This window comes from Pleurodeles waltl, chromosome 6 (assembly GCF_031143425.1).
Source record: "Pleurodeles waltl isolate 20211129_DDA chromosome 6, aPleWal1.hap1.20221129, whole genome shotgun sequence".
In the NCBI taxonomy this organism is placed as follows: domain Eukaryota; kingdom Metazoa; phylum Chordata; class Amphibia; order Caudata; family Salamandridae; genus Pleurodeles; species Pleurodeles waltl.
Window position 1 is genome coordinate 565,068,948 of NC_090445.1, and position 23,129 is coordinate 565,092,076.

The window sequence follows — 23,129 nt, forward strand, 5'->3', positions numbered from 1 at the left end:
TTGCCCCTGTTATGCGCAGCCAACTGTGCACCCCTAGTTCGGCACGCACACACCAAAGCATATCAGCCTGCTAATTGTTCAGCGGGGGTGCCACAGGCAACTTCCAGGCCATGGTGACACAATGTTTAGCTTAGACCAATGCCAGGTTTTGAAATTGCAGCAAGCCCTTAGTTTTTTAAGTGACATCTAGCAAACCCGAACCAGGTCCAGTGGTAACAAACAGTTCATCACCTCCGATACCGTGCTTGTGACTTGCTCCCAGAAGTGATGTATCACCTCGCAGGGACACACAATGTGAGGAAGTCGTCAGTGTCTGATCTGCACCTGGGGCAAGGGCCCGCCCACCAGGAAACACATCTTTCTAACATTGTGTGGGGTAAGATATGCGTGATGAAGATAAGGCAAAAATGAGCATTGAGCATCACATGCCTGACCGACTGAAGGCACCAGTCACACAATATATCCAAAATATCAGTTCCAAGTGCCAGTATCCACCAGTCCTGCAGCTTTGCATGCTCCCCTAAAGGTCTTTGCCATAATGTAGAATATAAGCATGCAATAGCCTTGGTGGAGTCTCCCCCCACCCACCATCAGAGATGTCTCAAGTGATGCTCTTATAAGTGGTTGTTCCCAGTCACACTCCCAAGTTCACCGCATCACACCTCAAAGGAAACAGCAAGAACTGCTCCCAGTCTATGTACCACTACCAAGGTGTCAAAGGTACAGAATCCCTCTTTGCTCATCACATCTGCTCAGGTTACAATCCCCATTTTCTCCCATTGTTGGATATGATACATTGTTCTCAAGCCTGTGCATTCCAGTATAGCATGAATCTGGAGACTCGGTGCATAGGGTGTGCCGCTACCCGTCACATGCGTACTGCCTCCAGACATGTAAAGCTATCCATAAAAGCACACTGTCTGCATTCCGACAGGGGTAGCATCTAAGAGCCTATGCAACAGTGGACGCCCTGCTAGTTCGTCTAGAATTCCTGCACATTCAAGCAGTGGTGCACCGGCAAGCCATCGCATTGGCCACTGCAACTGTGCCGCAGCATAATATTGACAATAGTTGTGGGTGCTGAGGCCCCCATCCTCCAGGGGAAGAAATAACTTATTAAGTGCCACACCCAGAAGATCTTTAAAGAAGTCCTTCAGTATAATCAGCAGGAGGAACATAAAGAAATATAGGCCCTCATTAAGACTTTGGCGGTCTTCCTTGAAGACCGCCAAAACTGCGGGCCCCAGGAGACCACCAGTGCTGGCGGTCTCCCGCCCACCATATTATGGGTACTGCTGGATTTCCGCCACACTTTGGGTGGAAATCCAGCAGTAGCCGTGCAGGCGAGCAGGGCGCTCTGGGGATTCCACCACCGGCCCTGCACTGCCAGTAGGACACCGCCCGCCACTACAGTCCACGACTACTTTGAAATGTTCCAGTAGGGGTCTTCTTCAACCAGGTGGGCCATTATCTCACATCCACGAGTGCATCCGATGTGCTGATGTTATGTGCCAGCTAGTGAGCCTCCATTACGCTCCCTCACATGCAGTTCATGGCATCTGTCAGTGGCCCCCAGTGATAGCTGCAGATAAGGGTGAAAGCAGCAGGGTTTAAGGGGCCCCAGAGGTCCTTCCTGAGGGCCCAGGCAGCTATATTCGCAGATTGGTTGTGGGAGGATGGCTGAGGGTGCCTTGTCACCTCAGGGGCCCAGTCTCTCTTTATAGATGTTAGGGGCCTGGGTATAAAACTTGACCTCCTCAGGTCTTAGTGGGGAGTCCCCAGTCCCACTGCACACTCTGGAGGGGGTCTCCCTGCACGTGATGAGGGCAAGGCAGCAGGGCAAATGTAGGCCGGGGGCTCTGCGGCAAGCACAGTGAGAAGGGGACGGTCCAACTTGCCTCTCCAATCCACAGTGCCCTGCCACTAGTGGAGTAATTCGCACTTTAGAGGCGGTGCTCCAGGTTGCAGTCACTACGGAAACGCTCCTTTCACTTCAGTAGTACCGTGCCTCAAAGAGTGCACCGTCTGCTTGGAGGGTGACCACGCCTGGCGCAGCCACAGCCTCTCGTCAGTGCAGCAGGAGATATTGTCTGGCGATCCTCTTCCCCTCCGGGTGGTCGCTGGTGGGACGCCTCTCAGGATGACAGCCATGGCAGGGTGGTGTCGTTTAAACCCCTGGAAAAGTCAGTTATTCCGGCGCTAGATGTAGCTCGCTCCTGTGCAACTGCTCCCGCCTCCATCTTGGCCACTCCCCAAGTGTCCCACCTAATCTTAATGCTTTAGGGAGATGGGAGGCAGATCTGGGTATAGGTGTTGAGAAATGGAAGTATTGTTGTGAACGGAACAAACTCATATCAATTAACTACAGACAAATTGCTACACTTTAAATTCCAAAACAGGTTGTAATGCTCTCCCAGTTATTCACTTACAATTAACCTGGAAACCTTACCCATTGCGCCAACTGGCTGTATGAGCCAACAGGCTTTTTCATTTAGTTTGGAATGTCCACTAATCGAAACGTTTTGGAAGGAGGTGTTGCAGATTACTGGGGATATTTAAAGACCCGTTGAATGTGAAACCAATGGCTATACTCATGGGATACTTTAAAATGGTTCCTGAGGATAGTGATGGTGTTGGTACTACTGGAGAAGCATAGACTGATTCGATACTGGATAAAATATCCACCCCCTGGGACTAAGAACTAGCTGAGAGATGTTGCTGTTAGCAACACAAGAGCGAAGGTTTATGCCAAATTACAAGATTCGCCGGCTGAACCCTGTACCATGAGCATGCCTCAAGAACTACTTATCTCTGCAAAGTGAGGAGAGTGCTGCCGCCAACACCTGTATAACTTTCACAATTAACATGCTGCGGGGGCCTTTCGCCACTACATTACATTGCCTAGTGCCATGCTACGTTATGGTTATTGTTATACTGTTTGTATCATTGTGTAAGAGAACATGTGTTATTATTCTTGTAGCAATGACGTTTACAAAAGTTTTCCATTTATGTTCTTGTATGCGTTCCAGTTGTGCTATAACCTTGCATACGGATTCCACCAGTGTTACGTCTTTATGTAAGATGTAATTGTTGCAATTATATAATTTAAAAATGGTAATTGTGCAAGTCAGTATGACTTTGCACATAAATCTGATTTGTATTCCTAAATGTTTTCACACATATTCTTTTGTACCAAGGTTGATTTTGCATCTCAATGTGCTGTCAATCGAATGTGATGTCATACTGATGTATACCTTCAACACTGAATGTAGAATGTTAGGGCCACATTCATAGTTTGCTGGACAGGAATAACATACTCCTTCAACCTGACGAAGTGCCTGTCAATACAATGAAACGGACAGCTCTGCCAATATGATGGAGGTGTACGCCAAACATTCAATACTTTTTATATCTTTATAAAATCCCAAAGCTCCCACTTTTTTATTTTTTTTAAATACAAAAAGCATTGAGCCCTTTGCCATGGGAAATGTCCTTGCTTCTTATCACCAGGTTTTACCTTGGAGTGACGGACAGTGAAAACCTGCCATTTGATCGCCCACTCCAAATCGAGCAGATGGTCAAATGGCCAGACCTCCGATGGCACGATGAAGTGAGGGCTGTTGGAGGTGTTTGTCAGCGGCATAGTGAGTAGTCTCTGCCACTAACATATTGAAGGTCTACCCAAATCTAAATGAGGTGGGCGGACCTTCAGGCCACAGAATGGATACTGCTTTGCCTTTGTGATGAAGTATCCTTTCTGTTGTATTCTAAATCAGGCCCTTAATAGTGTATTTTTCTCTGTCCTGAGTGATAACCCATAGCTACTTATTGTGGCTTCCCCACATTGAACATGCTCCTTAAGATCAATAGCCTACATGTCTTTTGAGTGATATTACTATGGTCATCAAACCTAAACCAAAGAGAATGTCATATTAGATCAGGCTGCAGAAGGATGCATATAACATCTCAGAGATACTCTCCCCTTCACCAGTAAGTAGATCCAAAACTACCCACAAATACCAAGCCCTGGTGGTCAATTCAGAAATCAGTCAATCTCAGACTGGGGTTCATTGAAACCATACCTACTTTTCTTTTATTAAGAACATACCTTTATGGACTATGCTAATGCTACTTCTATACTGACCTGACATACTGAAATACTGTTAAGGACCAAATTCCATTTTCCTACACCAAATCCACAGCCCTCCTAGTAGCCATTTCCACCACTCAATACAGTGTTTCTTTGTCAACCAACCTTGCTGTCTAGTTCAGTTACACTCAAACAGCAAACCACAAATTGACTGGACCACCAAAAAAGTATGATTCACATGAGATGTTGGATTACTCACCTCCAATTTTAATGCAGCCACTTACTCCTGATCAGAGTGCAAAATTCCTATCCATTATTCAAAATTAATAGCTTGGCATCAGACTGAGGCTTTATCACCTGCATAAAATTATACAAAGTCACAAACCACACTGTAGGAAGCTGGCACTGTATATACTATATGAAAATGAGATATAGGCCCTCATTACAACCCAGGCGGTGAAAGACCGCCAGGGCTGTTTCGTCAAATGCACCGCCAACAGGCTGGCAGTGCAATCCTGGGTATTACGACTGCGGCGGAAGCGTCGCAGTCGCACTGCCGGGACCGGCGTTTTTCTGCCACAGTGGTCCCGGCGGATTTAATCGTCCAGGGCAGCGCTGCTTGCAGCGCTGTCCAGGGGATTACGAGTCCCCCTCCCGCCAGCCTTTTCATGGCGGTAGGAACCACCATGAAAAGGCTGGCGGAAAGGGGAGTCGCAGAGCCCCCTGGCACAGCCCCATGGAGCTTTTCACTGTCTGCATAGCAGACAGTGAAAAGCGCGATGGGTGCAACTGCACCCGTCACACAGTCGCAACACCGCCGGCTCCATTTGGAGCCGGCTCCTGTGTTGCGGCCAACATCACCGCTGGGCCGGCGGGCGGAAACTCGGTTTGTAATGGCTAGTGCGGAAGTGCAGGCGCATTGGCGGCCGCGCAGCGGTTACAAAGTTGTAATGAGGGCCATAGTGTGCAAAAAGTCCAGGGGTTCCCCAAGAGGCTTGACAGAGGCAATAATAGATAATACTAATGCTCTATTTGTGGTAGTGTGGTTGAGCAGTTAGGCTTATCAGAGGGTAGTGTTAAGCATTTGTTGTAGACACTAGAAGAAACACACACTCAATGACAACTCCAGACCAATAGGATTTTATATAGAAAAATATCTGTTTGGTGCTTTATTACTACAACCACTAGACAGTTCAGAATTAAATACTGTTGAGGGTAAGTACTTAGCATAGACACCAATGTAACTTTGTTTCACTTTAGTCAAGTAAACAGTTTTTAAGAAAACAGGTATCTATTTTAAAAGTGAACACAGTGCATTTTTAGAACAGTTCCTGGGGGAAGAAAATAAAGTACAGTCTTAGAGGTAAGTACACGCCTTACAGTTCCAGACTCCGGGTTATAGGTAGTCCACCATTGGGGGTTCAAGTCAACCCCAAACACCCACCACCACCAACACGGGGCCAGCCGTGTGCAGAGGTCAAAGTTGAGTAATTTTAACATGGGCTACTATGGAGACAGGGGGTACTCAGAACTCTGTCTGCCAGCAGGTAAGTGCCTGCGGCTTGGAGGGCAGACCAGGGGGGATTAGAGGAGCACTGGAGGGGCCCCAAGTAGGCACCAATCCCACACCCTCTGCGGCACTGGGGAGGCCAGGTGCAGAATGCAAAGAGAACGTCTGGTTTCCAATGAAACTCCATGAGGGGTCCCTGGGGGTCACTCAGGCGCTGCAGGCGAGGTCCGGGGGGTGTCTCGGGCACACCACGAGTCAGACAGGGAAGAGGGCCGTCTGTTGATCTTCACTGCACCGGGTGTTGATTTATCCAAAGCCTGGGGGCTGTGGGTGCAGTGGGTCCCTTGGCGTTGGTTATCTTAGTCCAGGGCAGTTGCGATCAGAAGGGTCCTTGGGATTCCCTCTGCAGATGTCATCGTAGAGGGGTGGAGCGGTCAACCCAGGGTGGGCACTTGGTTGCTGTCGCCTGAGGGTCCTCTCTGGTCGGTTGGGCCACCTGGACTCGGGCCGTGGGTGTCGGGTGCAGAGTGGCTAGGACTTATGCTTCTGGAGTGAGGTGGGAGTCCTTTAGAAGAGATTTCTTCTTTTCTTCTTTGGACAGGGCCACTGTCCACAGGAGTTCTTGATCCTCTGTGATGCAGGAAGTCCTCTGGAGGTTTTTCAGAGGTCGCTGGACCTGCAGGACGCGTCGCCTTTCTTCTGCAGGTTCTTTGAAGCAGGAGACAGGCCATAGGGCTGGTGCCAAGTCAGCTGTTGTCTCCTTTCCTTCCCTGCTGGGGTTTGAGTAAAGCAGTCCTTCTTTCTGTGAGGTCATCAGTAATCTAACTAGCTTGGTTCAGGGGGCCCTTAAATACAAGTTTTAGGGTCGTTTTTAGGGGTCAGAGGGCAGTAGCAAATGGTTACTGTCTCTGAGGATGGCTACACCCTTTCTGTGCCCACTCCCTTTGGGGAGGGGGGCACATTCCTAACCCTATTGGTCCCAAACCAAGATGGAGTATTTTGCAAGGAGGGGGTCACTTCAGCTCTGGACACCTTAGGGGTAGTACTGGCTGAGGTGGTGACTCCTCCTTGTTTTTCTTAATTATCCCTCTGGACTTGCCACCAAAAGTGGGGCTTTGTCCGGGGGCTGCGCATCTCCACTAGCTGGAGTGCCCTGGGGCATTGTAACTCGAAGCCTGAGGCTCACCGCTAGGTGTTGCAGTTCCTGCAGGGGGGAGGTGTGAAGCACCTCCACCCAGTGCAGGCTTTGTTTCTGGCCCCAGAGAGCACAAAGGCTCTCACCCCAGGGGGTCAGAAACTCATCTCTCAGTGGCAGGGTGGCACAGACCGGTCAGTCCTGCACTGAAGGATTGGGTAAAATACAGGGGGCATCTCTAAGATGCCCTCTGTGTGCACTTTATAATGAATCCCACACTGGCATCAGTGGGGGTTTATTGTGCTGTGAAGGTTGATACCAAACTTCCTAGTATTCAGTGTAGCCATCATGGAACTGTGGAGTTCATTTTGACAAACTCCCAGACCATATACTTAATATGGCCACACTGCACTTACAATGTCTAAGAATGGACTTAGACACTGTGGGGCATATAGCTCATGCAGCTATGCCCTCACTGGTGGTATAGGGCATCCTGCCTTAGGGCTTTAAGGCCTGCTAGAGGGGTGACTTACCTATGCCACAGGCAGTATTTTGTGGGCATGTCACCCTTAGGGGATGCCATGTCGACTTTGCCTTTTTCTCCTCACCAACACACACAATCTGCAATGGCGGTGTGCATGTGTTAGGTGAGGGGTTCCTTAGGGTGGCACTACACATGCTGCAGCCCTTAGGGACCTTCCCTGGTCACAGGGCCTTTGGACCCACTGGTTCCTTTTACAAGGGACTTATCTGTGTGCCAGAGGTGTGCCAACTGTGGAAACAATGGTACATTTTTAGAGAAAGAACACTGGTGCTGGGGCCTCGTTAGCAGGATCCCAGCACACTCCCAGTCAAGACAGCATCAATATCAGGCAAGAATTTGGGGGGTAACTGCAACAACAGCCATTTTCCTACACACACTCTGACTCTCTCCCACAAACCCTCACTTCCCAAGGACTGCTTTACCACGCCACCTACTGCCTGTTATTCATCAATTTACACACCTATTGAAGAGCCTAATATGTAGCCCAACTACAACTCTTCAGAGCATACCGCCATGCACTACACTAACAACCCAAATATCAAATTATTTCTGCTCACAGGTCTCACAACACATCCTATCAGAACTTAGGTTGTTCCCAAAGTGATTGCAAGACAGTCAGCTGTTCCATCCTGCCCCTTTGTGCACATTCTGGGAAGCACATGTATTTTTTAAACACAGTGGATCCCATCCTTGAGAGACCTAGTGGAAGACCTTATGTAAACAGGGCAGGCTGTGTATTGTCCTTCTACTGATGGCAATAGCATTCTGCCCGCCAAACTCTAGGTTCTCCCCTTAAACTGCTGTCCTATTTGGATGCAGTGGATTACCATAATTAAAAAACATCCCTTATCACTCTTCCTGCCCCAGTGCTGGCATCAACATACAAATGTAGGATAATCTCTTAAAGCACACTGGAAATGTTTGCATGTTTTTGGTGTTAGAAAACTTGAAGGCAATTATTTTAAAGTCGCCACTTTATATATACAAAGCAAATTAGATATGTCCTTGAGCCTATGCTATAGTATTTAATGTCACATAGATTAAAGATATGTTTTCAAACACTGAATTTATACAACATTCTTTTTTGTTTTCAGATTTTTAGTGGATTAAGCCTACTGCCCTCAAAAGTGACTGATACAGTGGAATCTGGGAATCTGAGCCGACAATGGCAAATGGCTATTTGTCTTTACCTGATGCTTACTGCCTTTCAGAACCTCTACAGTACTATGGTAGGTTGAATAGATTTTTATTGATGTTCTCTTTTCTTTTATCTAATCACTAAGTGGGGTTAGAATTTAAAGCCATGCAGGGGTTACTTTCCCATATAATTCACTTTTTTATCACTATAGAATCCTCAGGTCTGTGACAGAAATAGGACAGAAAGAATAAGGAAGAGAGAGATGCGGAGCCTAGCTACAAGGAAGATATCCTTTAGAGGATGAATTTCCTCACTCACCCAAAGGGTGGCATGCTTCATCATAGGGAACCTCCTTGCACTGTGATACCTAGTCACGGTTTGGGCCACAACCCTCAGGGAAAACCGCAATGCTTTCAGGCACAAGAGTGTAGAAGCACTGGAAAGTGTACTGTGGGTGCAAATATAAAACTTACATCTACACATGAATGGTAGTACAGACGTCCCTATGCACTCCAGTGCCCCACATCACGGCGTGAGCAAAGGCGCTAGGGATTGTAACATAGGTGTCAAATGCGAAGCTTAAACCAACCCAGGGAATAATGGTGCTAACGTCCCTAGTGTCATTTTGACCGCTCAGTGGACCTCAAACAGAACGGGCACACCACGGATAGGCTAAATGAATCAGTCTGGCAGCAGACCTGCCTGTTTGCATTATAACCCCCTATGGACCTCAATTAAGGTGGGGTTACTTTGATAATTTTAATCAAGATATGAGCAGGCTAACTTAAACACTCTAACAAGTCGCTCACCTCCTGCAGCTTTTCTGCATGCTCGCTCCTACCAATCTCAGGCTGAGGGCAAACAAGAGCAGCTTCATGGCGTCATTTATGTACTCTCCCTCGCAGATAGAGACCGCTCCTAAATGAGGCTCAGCTGTGTACTTGGATGCGCTGCATCATGTGATGAGTGAGGGCGTTGGGATATGGAGCCTACACGTCCCTTATGCTATTCCAACCACCCCGGGGACCACTGACGTAACATCTGTAGTTTGGAATACTCTTAGCGAGCTGCATAAAACCATACTGAGTACACTGGCTACTGAGTACAGGTTGTAAAGTACACATATGTGGGTGAATAAATAGCAACTAAAATGTAAGGGTTATGGTGATATCCTGCCAGGAATCTGCAACATCTGTAGAAAAACTAGCGATTTTTTTTTAATGTAAACAATTCTGTTCTCCATCACAAGAGCTCGGTGGTCAGAGGTTACTCGTCCCACCTCCTTATGTCACCTTTGATTTTTTTCCAGGGTCAGAGACTTAACACAAGCAACCTGTAATGTCAGTCACAACATTATTCTCAAAGTTGAGGCCAGTGAGTCAGATTATTTTGTGTTTGCAGATTTGGCTTTGGATCCGCGACCCCAAGATGAATGAAGAGAAAAAAAGGCTCTCATCCAATTAGCTTTGAGTATATTTGAGGTCTACGAAACCCAGAATGCTGAACTCTGCAGTTAATGGTCCTGATATCCAGTTGCGGGCCGCTCCTATTTAAAGGGGTGTGGTGGTTGGCGCACGTGGAGAGGTGGGGGTATAATGGGGGGCGATTTAAAAAAAAAACAAAGAAAAAACTTACCTCCATTCCGGCCGCTCCTCTGTCCCTTGTCGCTCCAGGCAGGCACAGGCTCCCAGCCTGCCTTGCACCAATCCTGACGATGCTCAGAGCAACTGTGTTGCGGGGCTGGGGAGAGCCTATGCGCATGAATGTTTGGCCAGACCGAGACGGCCAGCCAAACACACATGCGCTCTGAGGGGAGTGCTCTGTGCACTCCCCTCTGTGGCTGTCATCCCCAATGCCCCGACCCTTTCACCAGGATGGGATAATAAACCTGGTTTATTATCCCTTTGTGGTGAAAGGGTTACAGCTCCTGCTGCTGGTGGGGGGGGGGGGCAACGCTCCTCCGCCCTAATGGAGGAGTCGCCCCTGCTCATATTGTTAAAATCTAACCTCTTTATACCCAGCAAGGGCCCCTTTTTTAAAGGCTAATTTCTCTAAAAACTACTAGACGGATTTACACCAAATCAATTGGTGACCAGTTTCTTGCAACTAGTATTTAATACATCGAACCCGTTCTTTGTTTCCAGTATCACATTTTAATTTTATTTTTAAAGGTTCTGATTTTTAATCAGGTTTTCATTAGAATATATTTAAAACATTTAAATAAATATGTTTGTACCCTAGTCCACTGTATAACAAATGTTACTCAATGCATTTTGTGCATATCTAAGCACTTCACCAGGGGTAGGTGTAAACATATAGAAAACCTGAAACAAGTCAAAAGAAAACATTCATTCTGTTTACTATATTGTCCATGACTCATATTCAAATTCATGATCATAAATGCACGGTTCTAGTAATATAATCACTTCTTGAAATGTTTTACATTGTATCCTACCATCTGTTCATGTAGAACTGTTTCCAGAATTAATTGTGTACTTTGGCAAGGATGAATTAAGTCAATAGTAGTGCATAGAAAAAACTCTATAAACAAAGCAAAAATGACTATCAATATGAACAAGCAAAATTTGTTTTACATTTGTGATCGTTTAACTTTTCAAACTGAACAAATAGTAAATATATCAAAACTCACTATAAAATTAACATACCTTGGTGATGCGGATAGGGCTGATCTTTAACTGAAAATGCCTCTTCAGTAACTGGTGAGTTTAGACACTTAATATCACATCATAATGCACCCACCCTTGCACTCATGCATCCATTCATTAGCCTACTGACCCACTCTTGCATTCACCAACTTACCCATCTACAGTAAAGCACACACAAACTCAACAAGCCTATCCAGGATCAAATGAAAGAATAATAGTAGAAAAAGGAAAATGAGTCTGCTTATACGTGGTGGACTTGTACTTACAATATGAAATAAGTAAAAAATTTAACATAGTGGGTGTCCACCTAGGAATGGTGTTGGGCATAGTGTACCATTGTTTCAAAGTTCCAGAGTGGCCACCATGTACAAAAGCAACTTGGTGTCCATCTTAGTAAAACAATGATACAATATATTCAATTCATCATAAGAATTAGGAATCTGCCATTAATGTAAATCATGCATTCAATGGCTGAAGAAAGTTGACCCAAAGCCCCCCAATGTGTGTATATGTATGGATTTTTTATGTCTGTTTTTTAACATAGGAACTCGGTAGACATCTACATGTGTCATGTTGGACTTGAATACTCACACAGGTAAATACAATGTTTAAATTACAAAGTTACAGCTAAAACAAACAACATATAAGCACTTTTACAAAGGCCTAACTTGGATTTTCACAAGGTAAATCTTCTTCCCCTGGGATTTTGAGATGTTAGGTAATACCTAAATCTTTCCCTACTACCATAATCCTTGAGACTGTATGCAGCACTGTATGTCTAGAGGCTGTAACACAGAGTACCACCAATCCACTCTTAGAGGCCTAATGCCTTTAACATATACTTTTCACAATTGTTGTCACCTCTTCTGTCTTTGTCATAACATCCCATATTAAACAGATCAGAACTATGGTATCTGACATGATGTTTCCCAATTAACCAATCAGGCTTATAGCCATTTCTGTTGAATTGTCACCATAAAACACTAATTTTTCCTGTATTTCAGGGCAACCATCAGGTTTACAGTTCTAAAATAAATATGTACAATTGTACAGTTAGGGGATCTAACAAGGATTCTTACAGAACATGTCTTCTACCTCCAGTGTTTGGCAGAGGGGAAAACCAACACAAACCTTTTGCATACTACAGTAGTCTGTGAGATTCCATGTAACAAAGTTGTCTATAGGCTTCAAAACAGTGTAATACCAATGCACCCTTAAAGACCTACAGGATTCCACATATGCTTTTCACAATAAATATGTCCAGCCTACTGCCTTTGTCATAACAGATCTTCCTTTTTTTTTCTTTCTAAAACTGAAAAAGCAAAGGAAAGTTGTTGCCTTAGAGTTCAGCCTGGTTAAGACAAAAAACTTTAAGGCTGCCACTGGACCATCACATTCCCAGCACGCAGTGACAGTTCGTTTTGGCAATTAAATGAAAGCCATAGAATCTTATATCCAAAACTATTCTTTCATTCCTGTGACTACACCAGGGAGGAAGTCAGTTTGTTTATGAATTTAATGAACATGCCATTGACAGAAAACTGGTATTGCTGATAAGTAGGTCTGGGCCTGATTTAGAGTTTGGTGGATGGGCTACTCCATCACAAACATGAGGGCTATCCCATCTACTGCATTACAATATCCATTGGACATACTGGAATAGTAATACGGCAGACAGGATATTTGTCACGTTTGTGACAGAGTAACACCATCCGTCAAACTCTAAATCATGCCCTTAGTCTTTTCTGTCAACTGATTTTCATTAATACTAATGAATGTTCGCTACAGTAGCAAGTTAATCACAAATGAGAAGGCAACAGGGACTGGGAGTGAAAGAGACACATCCTTATGGCCAGAAAACTCCTGATGTACATATATGCAGAATGTTATGATATTTCTGAGTCAATCCTGTAGCCATGGACGTGGGAGATAAAGAGTCTTCTGATTGCTTCTCTCAACCACTACGCTGGAGCATTGCCAGGATCTCTGTCATGGCGGATGCCAGCCTGAGACTCAACATTGGCCTGGCCTGGGTCTGGAGAAAAATCAAAAGAGAATAAAAGAAACACCACTGTTCCAGACTTGTTAGAGGTGTGAAAACCATTGAAGCATCTGGCAGAACAAATCTGGTGGATGTCCCTTTGGTGATGGATGTGAAATGGTTCCTGGACTAGTGCTCTCCTTTTGTCACGTACTGAGAGCTTCCTTGCAAGAGGCCTGAAATGACAGTTTCCACAGTGCTTAAAGGGAGAACTCTTACCCGAAGCTAATGAGAAAGCAGCTGTTCCAGAAGGAGCCTTGGCATGAGCAGCAGGGCGAAGAAGCCCCTTTGGTGTACCACAGACAACTCACGCTGAACATTGGGATGATCAGAATGTAGCAGCTAGAGGTGTGCAGCTTGAGCAGCCAGCTGTAATTTGGCAGGAGAGTGTAGAGGGTGGTATTAGTGATGTGCCATCATAATTTATAAGCAAAAGGCCAGAGGGACAAAGCGGATGCAAGAAAAGGAGGAGGTCATGGCAAAGTTGGTGAAGAGGGCAGCAGCAATGCCACACCAGTTGCTACAAACCTAAGCAATGGTGGCAGCACTCTTGTGAGGCCCTTTCCCTGTAAAGACCAGCACGAATCATTGAATGGACTAACACATATGATCCCCGAAAAGAACCATAGTCTCCACAAAGTCAACATGCAGTCTGTTACGAAGGGTATACCCTAGGAAAGAGAAGAGAGACATATACTACTTTTTCATCACGGGTCTTCCCACAAAAGAAATCGATTTTTAGAAGAGGCAATGACTACAATCGTGATTAGAAGAAACAGTGATACGAAGGGTGACAGCGCACCAGCTACTGAGCCTAGGTATTTCTCACTCTATCAATCGCCCCTTGCACATGTACTGAGTGACGTTGTGGGGGAAAACGGAGGCCAAAGGACACCTGGTGGTACAGTTACATCACAGACTGAGCTGCCTTGCATAACTTTATAGACAAACTAGGTATAATGTATAAAGTGAAAAAAGGCTAAGCACCCCGGAAATAATACTTAATCAGCCTTGAAACTTAGGAAGCTAAAACAACATCTGATTGCGAAAGACACTTCACAACACACTTTGATGGCCTGTAAGAAACATGATGGCCTTACAAAGGGATATTTATGTCTCCAAAATCTCCACAAGGAATGGAAGGTAGATGTGAAGAACTTCAGGATATGAAAAAGAGTCTGAGTAAAATGTTTCCAACACTTTGCTACAATGTACCTCAACCTGAAGTGAGAAGACAAGCCTCTTATGGCAGACCAACTAGAGGAGGAGAATGACCTCCGTTACCACTGCTAACAATCTACCCACTACCAAAGCTCCATACGCAATCTAATCATCTCATAGGGTTGCCCTCTGACTAATGATACCCCCTTCCCTGTTGATGTTCTAGTTCAGATTCTGATTTAAAGTGTGCTCACTGTAAAACGTTTGGCCAACAAAGAAAAGGCTATTCACATGTGTGCTTCAGTACGTAGGCCAATGTCTAATCTTCCTCCCCCACTGGACACCACAGTCACCTACAACAACGGTATGAAAGACCTTCTATGTTCCCTTGAAAAGAAAAAAGACCAAAGCCTTCTCCCCATTTAGGAAAGAAAATCTCTGGAAGACTTGAGAGTAAGATGATGACAATTTCCATTTCATTATAATTCAATTCAGTTGACAGCTGCTAAAAGACACTACAAAAATCACATTTTCAGGGCAAGGTCCTCTTAAAATAAATGTGTTTTAGACATCTGATCCAATCTATGTCTCAGAATTTAAATGTGAGGAGTTGAATAAGTTAAATCCATTGAACTTTCTTCCTAAATCAGAATCTTCTAACAGATTGCAAACTAAGGACCCAATTTAGATCTTGCGGAAGGAATACTCTGTCACAAACTTGATGGATATCCCGCCTGTCGTATTACGATCTCCATAGGATATAATGCAATCGTAATACAGTGGACAGGATATTCGTTACATTTGTGACAGAGTATTCCCTTCGCTGAGATCTAAATCAGGCCCAAACTCTCAAAGGTCAGATGATCTGGTCTCAATTTAGGGAACTAACAAAGTTAGAGCTACTTGAAATTAGTGCTTAAGTAGAACCCCTGAATTACTCCACTGGTGCGATACTTAGCAACATCTGCAAGGAACTAGCCGGACACATGGTTACCAACTGGACGACCCTTCTGAACTCAATGCTCATGCAAGGTGTACTCGCTGATGCCCTAAATGTTGGACAGGTTATATCCCTTCTAAACAACCCTTCAACAGACGCTAATGACCTCAACAACTTCTCCTTTATTTCAGGGCTTCTCTTCATAGGAAAGGTTACTGAAAGCAGTGCAGCCTCCCAATTTTACCACATTCCGTCTAAAAACCTGCCAGACAATCTTCAATCAAGCATCTGTTGAGGCTGTAGCACATAAATATCTCTTTCACAGGTTGTTGATAATGCACTGCTTCTCCTTGACTTAGGACACTCCTGCCTACTTATGCTCCTGGATCTGTGACCGGCCTTCAACACTGCCATCATATCTCAATTCTCTGATTAAAATCATGGATGAACAAATGGGTATTAAACAATATAGATCCTTACTATTAATGGCAGAATATACTTAAGTCATGCTACAATAGGCACCATAATAACGAAGTTTAGAATATCAAAAGGTGAGTACATTGTTCTTCTTTTTTACCAATAATATTGACAATTTAAATATTTATTACTGTACTTTAACATTGTGCTTTTTAAATTGTGTTACTACATTGCAGTGTTTTTTAAGAGTTTTCATTTTTAAAATGTCATTACATTTGAAATTGTGATGTTTTGTTAAAATATATTAGTTTGGTTTATGTTTTTGGTTGTTGAGTTTTGTGTGAGTAGTTTAATTATATATTGTTAGAAATTGGGTCTTTAGTTAGCAGAGGTATGTAACCTGTCCAGGTAGGGACCACAATCCTAGTCAGGGTAAGTCAGATACACACCCTAAACTAACCTGCGCTCACCCTCTGGTAGTTTGGGACAGAGCAGGCAGGATTGACTAAAGAGGCAATGTGTAAAGCATATGTGCAACACAGTGAAAAACACCACAAAAATACTCAACACCAGTTTAGAAAAATAGAGAATATTATCTAAGTAAAACAAGACCACAACAACAAAACTCCAATAAGTAGAACTCAAGATATTCATTTTTAAAGAATAACCTGCAATACAGTGCTTAGACATCAATAGCACTAAAAGGTTATTGAGGTCACGCTAGACCGAGATAAATCCAAAGTTCAGCCCGGCCGGGAAGGAGGGCAGGCAGGCTACAACACCCCCACACAGGGCCAGCTGAAAAGTACCTTGGATGGAGGGCTACATCCACGTTGAGGAAGCGATGCAAAGGCAATGTGTTGATTCCGATCTACGCATTCTGGAGGATGTTCCGTCGTCAAGCCTTGCAGTCATCAAAGTATTGTTTAGGTAGTGCGGCATCGAACCTTCTGCGATGCAGTTGATGCGTCATATTCAAGCTGCGCATCAAAGGTGGTGCACTGGAGCTTATGGAAATATGTCGATCCTGAGCCGTTCAGTCTGCTATGCGGAGTCCAAAACCAGCTGCAGAGTCCACTTTCAAGGCCCAGGACTGGACTAGGACCTCTTGGCACGACAGGACTCACAGTTGTCTGAGTCCAGCAGCTAAGCCAGAGTTAGATGGCCCTGAGACTTCAGAACAGGAAGCAAGCCAGCAATCCTTGGAGTCACTTGGTCCTTGTGAGAATGTAGTAATTTAAGTCTAGTCCTTCTCACGTCCAGGCAGGAGACAGCAGGCCAACACAGCAAAGCCAACTCAGAAGAGTGGCATTCCCTCCAGGCAGCCCAGTAGTCCTTCTTTCTGGCAGAATGTCCTCAGATCCAGAAGTGTACTGATTTGATGGGGTTTGGGGTCCAGTACTCACTGTACCCAGTTGAGCCTTTGAAGTGGGGGAGACTTGAAAGAGAGGTCTTTGAAATGCTCCTCCTTGGGGGAAATCCACATGGGTAAAGGTCCCCATCAGTGCCCTGGCCATGGCAGGTGCAGTCACTGTCCTGAGAGGGATAGCTTCTGTGTACTAGGTGGCATGGTCCATCAAGACCGGAACAAATCTGTTGCCCGTGGTTGTCTTTGGATCCAGAGGCCCCACAATATTGATTCCAACTGGCTCAAGACAGGTGCTAACGACCAGGAAAGGTTGCAGGGGGGCCTTGCTCTTGCCACTCACCTGGCAGGTAGTACAGTACGTGTAGTATGCAGCTGTGCTCTTCCTCATTTGAGGCCAATAAAAGTGAGTGACAAGCCTGTCAAAGGTCTTGTCTTGCCCCCAAATAACCTGTCAGTGGCACATTATCTGATAGACCCAGTAGGAGATCCCAGTAGCACTGGGTGGCCACCAAAACAGGTGTTGCACCAGGCTCAGGAGCCTTACGCTCATTAAACAGGAGATTATTCTCCCAGTATCTTAGGTGCTTGCCAGAGGCATCTCCAGCTGCCTGTGCCTCAGCCTGCTGCTGAAGGCCCACAACAGTAGGGCACTCTTTCCGCACCTTGCAGGTGAGACACCCTTCCTGCTGCGACTTAAACAGCTCAGGCAGGTTCTCCGGTTTAGGCACTTCGTCCCCTGTAGGTATCCGGGCCTCCCCCTCAAGTTCAACCTCCTCCCGGACCATGGGAATCTGAGGAGCAGGTTTCCCTCACCCCTTGCCCTTCCTTTTCTTGGTAGGATCCTGGGCAATTCGTCAGATTCCAGGTCCTTCTGATCACTCTCTCGAGCTGCAATAGACAATGTGGGAAGGCACACCCATTCAGGCAAACCCAACACTCCCAATGGTGACCTGAGCTCCACCTTCTTCAGATGGTATGCTCCAGGTGATTGCCCAGCAGACAATCCACAGACATGGACGGATGCACAGCTACCTTAAGCAGACCTGAGATCTGCCCATTCAAAGGAAACCAGACCTACTGGGCAGAGTCTCTTACAGTTGTCAGCAGCAACTTGGTGGAACCCATTAGGGACTACCTGCTTTGAAGACACCAGATGACAACTGAAGGTTGTAATACTGACTCCCATGTCTCTTAAAGCCTTCACACTCTGCCCATTGATGGTGATCCACTGACTGTACTTCCTAGTATTGTCAGGCATGTGAGTTTTCTGCACCATCTCTCTGTCACCCAGGGATGCTAGAGTGACCTCTACACTCCCTCCAAAGCTATCTGAGGCAACCTCCTCCCCAAACACTACACTAGCCAACCCCAGTGACTGCCCACTGGTAGGGAGTTGTGCCTGCCTGGGGCACTTGGCATCCCCATTGTAGTGTCCATTTTGCAGACACTCATAACACTTCACGGAACCTTCCCTGCAGGCTTATTGTCAGGAAACCACTTCTTTTTCTTCTCAGCAGGAGGAATGGAACCCTGTTCCACAGAACTAGTTTGGGCCTTTTGGATAGCTCCTTACTCTTTTTGTCTCTCCCCTCCTTCTTCTGGTGAGGACTCTGTCCACCCGTGTGGTGATCCCCCCATACCTTCTTATGGACCCTGGTGTTGACCCAGCAGTCCTCCTTCGAAGAAAGCTCTCTGGGGTCATTGAGCTTACTGTCAACAAGGTGTTGGAGCATATTTGTATAAAGAAGACCGAGTAGGTGCTCTGTTGCAAACAAATTGTACAGCCCCTGGTAATCTTTTGCCTCACTGCCTTTCAACAATCCATTGCCTTGCAAAAGGAATCCACACAATCCACCTAGGACTGCTGGGATAGCTTCTGACTGTCCCTGAACCTTTTCCTGTAGTTCTCTGGGGTATGACCAAACTTCCTGATTAAGGCCTTCTTCAGGGGTGAATACCTTATCCTGTCTCTCCCTTCTACGGCCAGTAGAGTCCCTCCACTCACTCGGAATATGCCTCCACAGATTAACCCCCCAATCCTCCTCAGGGACCCCGTGCCTCTGTAGAGCAATCCCATAGACCTCAAACTATCTGTCTATGTCATCTCCCACCGCAAAGTCACACACCACACCCTTGGGTATGCGGATCCTCTTCAGGTCGAAATGTGTACTGATTTGGTGGGGTTTGGGGGTCCAGTACTTATACCCAGTTGAGCCTTTGAAGTGGGGGAGGCTTCGAAGAGAGGCCTTTGAAGTGCACAAAGTCCCTGTCCTACCTTCCCTGGCTTCAGACACTCTACAGAGGGTTATGCAACTCTGTGTGAGGACAGGCACAGCCTTATTCAGGTTTATCATCTCCTTACCCCCATCTAACCCAGGAAGGATGGGCCATCAGGATGTAAATGTCACACCTCAGCTTCCTTTGTGTGTGACTGTCTAGAAGGAATGCACAAACACCCATCTGTCTCCCACCCCAGACGTATATATTTAGAGATAGGCAGAGGCACAGAATGGTTTAAGAAAGAAAGTTACAACTTTCCAAAAGTGGAATTTTCAGACTTACAAGTTTAAAATCTGACTTCACCATAAGTTGTGATTTTAAATTGTGAGTCCAGTGACACCACACTCCAAACTTCTATCTTTCATCAACTGGAAATTACACTTAAAGGCTACTTCAAGTTAACCCTAATGTTGACCTATCGGAGAGACAGGCCTAAATTAATAGTTTTTCACTACCAGGACATGTTAAACTTAAAAGTACAAGTACAACTTTAAATACACCGCACCCCACCATTGGGGCTAACTAGGACCTACATTGGGGTGACTTATATGTAATGAAAAGGAAGGTTTGGGCCCGGCAGTGGGTGCACTTGCCAGGTCGAACTGGCAGTTTAAAACTGCACACATATGTTTTACAGTGGAAGGCCTGAGACATGTTTAAAGGGCTACTCTAGTGGGTGGCACAATCAGTGATGCAGACCTACTGGTAGCATTTAACTTACAGGCCATGGGCACATGCAGTTCACTTTATTAGGGACTTACACGTAAATTAAATATTCCAATTGTGAGTATGGCAATACCACCATGTTTTAAAGTACAGAGCATCTGCTCTTTAGCACTGGTTTGCAGTGGTAAAGTGCAGAGAATCCTAAACTCAGCATAAATGAAGTCATAAAAACAGGAAGTCAGAAGGCAAAAAGCCTGGGGAAACCACATTGAGGATGCCAGTATATATACATAATATTTTATATAGTTTATATATATAAAAATTGTGCTTTAAATATTTGTTTACATTTGCTTATTTGCCCTTTGGGTAACTGTTTTAAAATGTTTTATTGTTTCAATAGAAAAGACTAATGCTTGTTTTTTGTTTTTTTCAAAATTTTTATTTTTTTGTTATTTAAGAATAAAATTGTTTTGTTAAAAATGTTAACCAAATCATCAAATCATATGTATATATATATATATATATATATATATATATATATATATATATATATATATATATATATATAATAATATAGGTGTTATTGTTTAAATAATACTATTTTGCTATTTTCTACTTCAATAAGTAAATATATTTTAGATATTTATGAATTTATGTGCGTTTTAATTTTTTCCCTAGTAACGTTGATTAGTTTAGAGTGGAAATAGTAAATCTGACCCTCCCACAGAGTCCCACATGTTCCCCAATACAGTTTAGATCACAGTGCCAATTGTAAACTCCACCCATTCTTCCGAGTCCAAAGCTTTAATGAGGAGTAGGTATAGTAAATCCAGAGTCCAGAGTCCAACACTGTCATTAAAGTTGCTTAGTTTACTTGGATCCAGTGTTTTCCCCACTGCTACTAAGTTTGGAGTGGAAATAGTGAATCTGACCCTTTCTCAAGTGTTGATTAGTTTGGAATAAGAATAATAAATCTGAGTACTCCACAGTCTAACCTTTTCTGCAATTTTGTTCTGTTTGGAGTGGTAATTGCAATTCTGAATCCCCTCTTCGGAGTCCAATGCTTTCCCAAATGTTGCGTAGTTTGAGGTGAAATACTAAATGTGACATCCCCAGAGCCCAAAGGTTACCAACTGTTGCTTATTTTAGAATGGGAATATTAAATTCAAGTCCTCATACCTATAAAACATATGTTAACCTATCAAAAATGTAAATGTATTAGAAAAATGTTTTTGTTTTCCATAGACATATACATTTATTTTCTATATTTAAAATTAAATGTAAAAAATACTTTTATTAGTGAAAATGTTTAATTTTTATTATATTTACAGATACATCGATGTTTACAAAAATTATTTTCCTTTTTTAATTGTTTTTGTTTTACAAATCACATTTTTTAATGTAGAAATACTTTGTTATTTTAGAAAAATTGTAATTCAGGGTAAATATTTTTTAAAGAAAAATTACAAAATAAGTTCATTTTAGTTATTTTTATTTATTAAAGAATTGCATTTTTTCATATTTAAAATAAATTTTAATGGAATATGTCATACTTTAAAATGATATCTTCAATTGATATTGTTTCTTCTCTAGTTGGAACAATTAGGACTAGCCTTAGGAATTATGGATGACTATGCCATCAATAAGACAATGACACCCAAATTCATCTTAAAATCTCCTCTCTGGCAACATTTTTCTTCTCTGCAAAGCTCCGCAGAAGGTCCAACGCTGGATATCCATTTGTCACCGTACACCCAACCCTTCTAAAACATCTAGCCCATCATTACGACTTTAGCTGTCTTTTGGCAAGACCGCCGTGCTGGCAGCCGCCGAAAGATTGCCTGTGATGGTGGTACAATGGCCGCCCTATTGCGAGTCACAAACTGAAGACCACCCAATTACAGCCACAAATCACAAACCGCCAGGTCGGAGGACACTGCACGTCGATACCATAGGCTCCAACACACTTTCCAACCATCAAACAACACACAACTGCACCAGCAACACAATTCACACATCGCCACTGCACACATACACCAGATAGCACCAGCACACACAACAAAACATCCCCACTCCACCAACCACCCTATAGTGAGGGAAATGGAGTTATGGTGGAGAATCGCTGACAGGGTCAGCTCAGTGGGCACCCATCCGCGCACAAGGGAGGACATCAGGAAGAGGTGGAACGACCTATGGGGGCAAGGTGCATTCCTTGGCATCCAGGCACCAGATTGCCATCAACAAGACTGGCAGTGGGCCCCCACCTCCTCCCTCAGAGTTCACATATTGGGAGAAGAAGGTCTTGGACATCATGCATCTCGAGAGCCTGACTGGAATCATCGGAGGACTCGACTTTGGTAAACCAGCAACACTCCCCAGGCATCAACTACTCCCCCACAGCATGCGTCCCCACCAATCATCACTCCCTAATCCACCCCTTCTCACACTTTTGCACCCCCATTCACCCCACGCTCCTTCCCTGCATATAACCCCACCCCACCCCACTGCCACTATACCCACATAGTCCCTCCCTCATGCACGGATACCAATCACAATGCCAAGCACCACAACTCCCACAATGCATCACTCCCTACAAATAAAAAAATCACAGTCCCACTTCACAGTGGAACACCTACAGGGAAAACCATACCACATGCCACACCAACTGGATGCTTGCACTTCATACCATCACATGACAAGGACAGCAATGCTATCCACAACCCACAATGGCAAATGGATACAATGCCACAGTATGTCACATGCAAGTAATGTCTGCAGCTGTCATTGCCATCAATGGGAAGCAAGTCAAGCTACCCCATGCATCAGACGATTAAACCAACAAGTACATCTCCACAATGTAACACCCCTCTTTCCATCCCCAAGTCCCACTGCCACCCGGCAATCGGTGCCAGAGACAGACAGTCCTCCTCAAGATGAAGGCCACAGTGGATGTATGGAAATTCTCAACTTGCCTGGCCCCACCCTGGACACATCGGAGTCCTCCACCCATGTGGCTACCACAGCACAGCCAACCCTTCATCCCCAAACCTGTGTCCCAAGGAAAGGTCAATCAGCAGTGTGCCCCACAGTACACGGACCAGATTCAAGCCCACACACCCAAAACAATGAAGGTCCTGGTGAAACTGGGATTGGGAACACTGTGCCAGGAGCA

General features: G+C 44.8%; 1 protein-coding gene across 1 annotated transcript in view; it reads left to right on the forward strand.

The window, feature by feature from the left end:
• LOC138299981 (bile acid receptor-like) overlaps positions 1 to 23,129 on the forward strand; it is a 579,850-nt gene that overhangs the window by 234,007 nt on the left and 322,714 nt on the right. The window contains exon 3 of the mRNA XM_069238746.1: positions 8,374 to 8,508. Coding sequence (XP_069094847.1) covers positions 8,445 to 8,508 — 64 coding nt within the window. The 5' untranslated portion in view covers positions 8,374 to 8,444. The remainder of the gene's footprint in view (positions 1 to 8,373; positions 8,509 to 23,129) is intronic.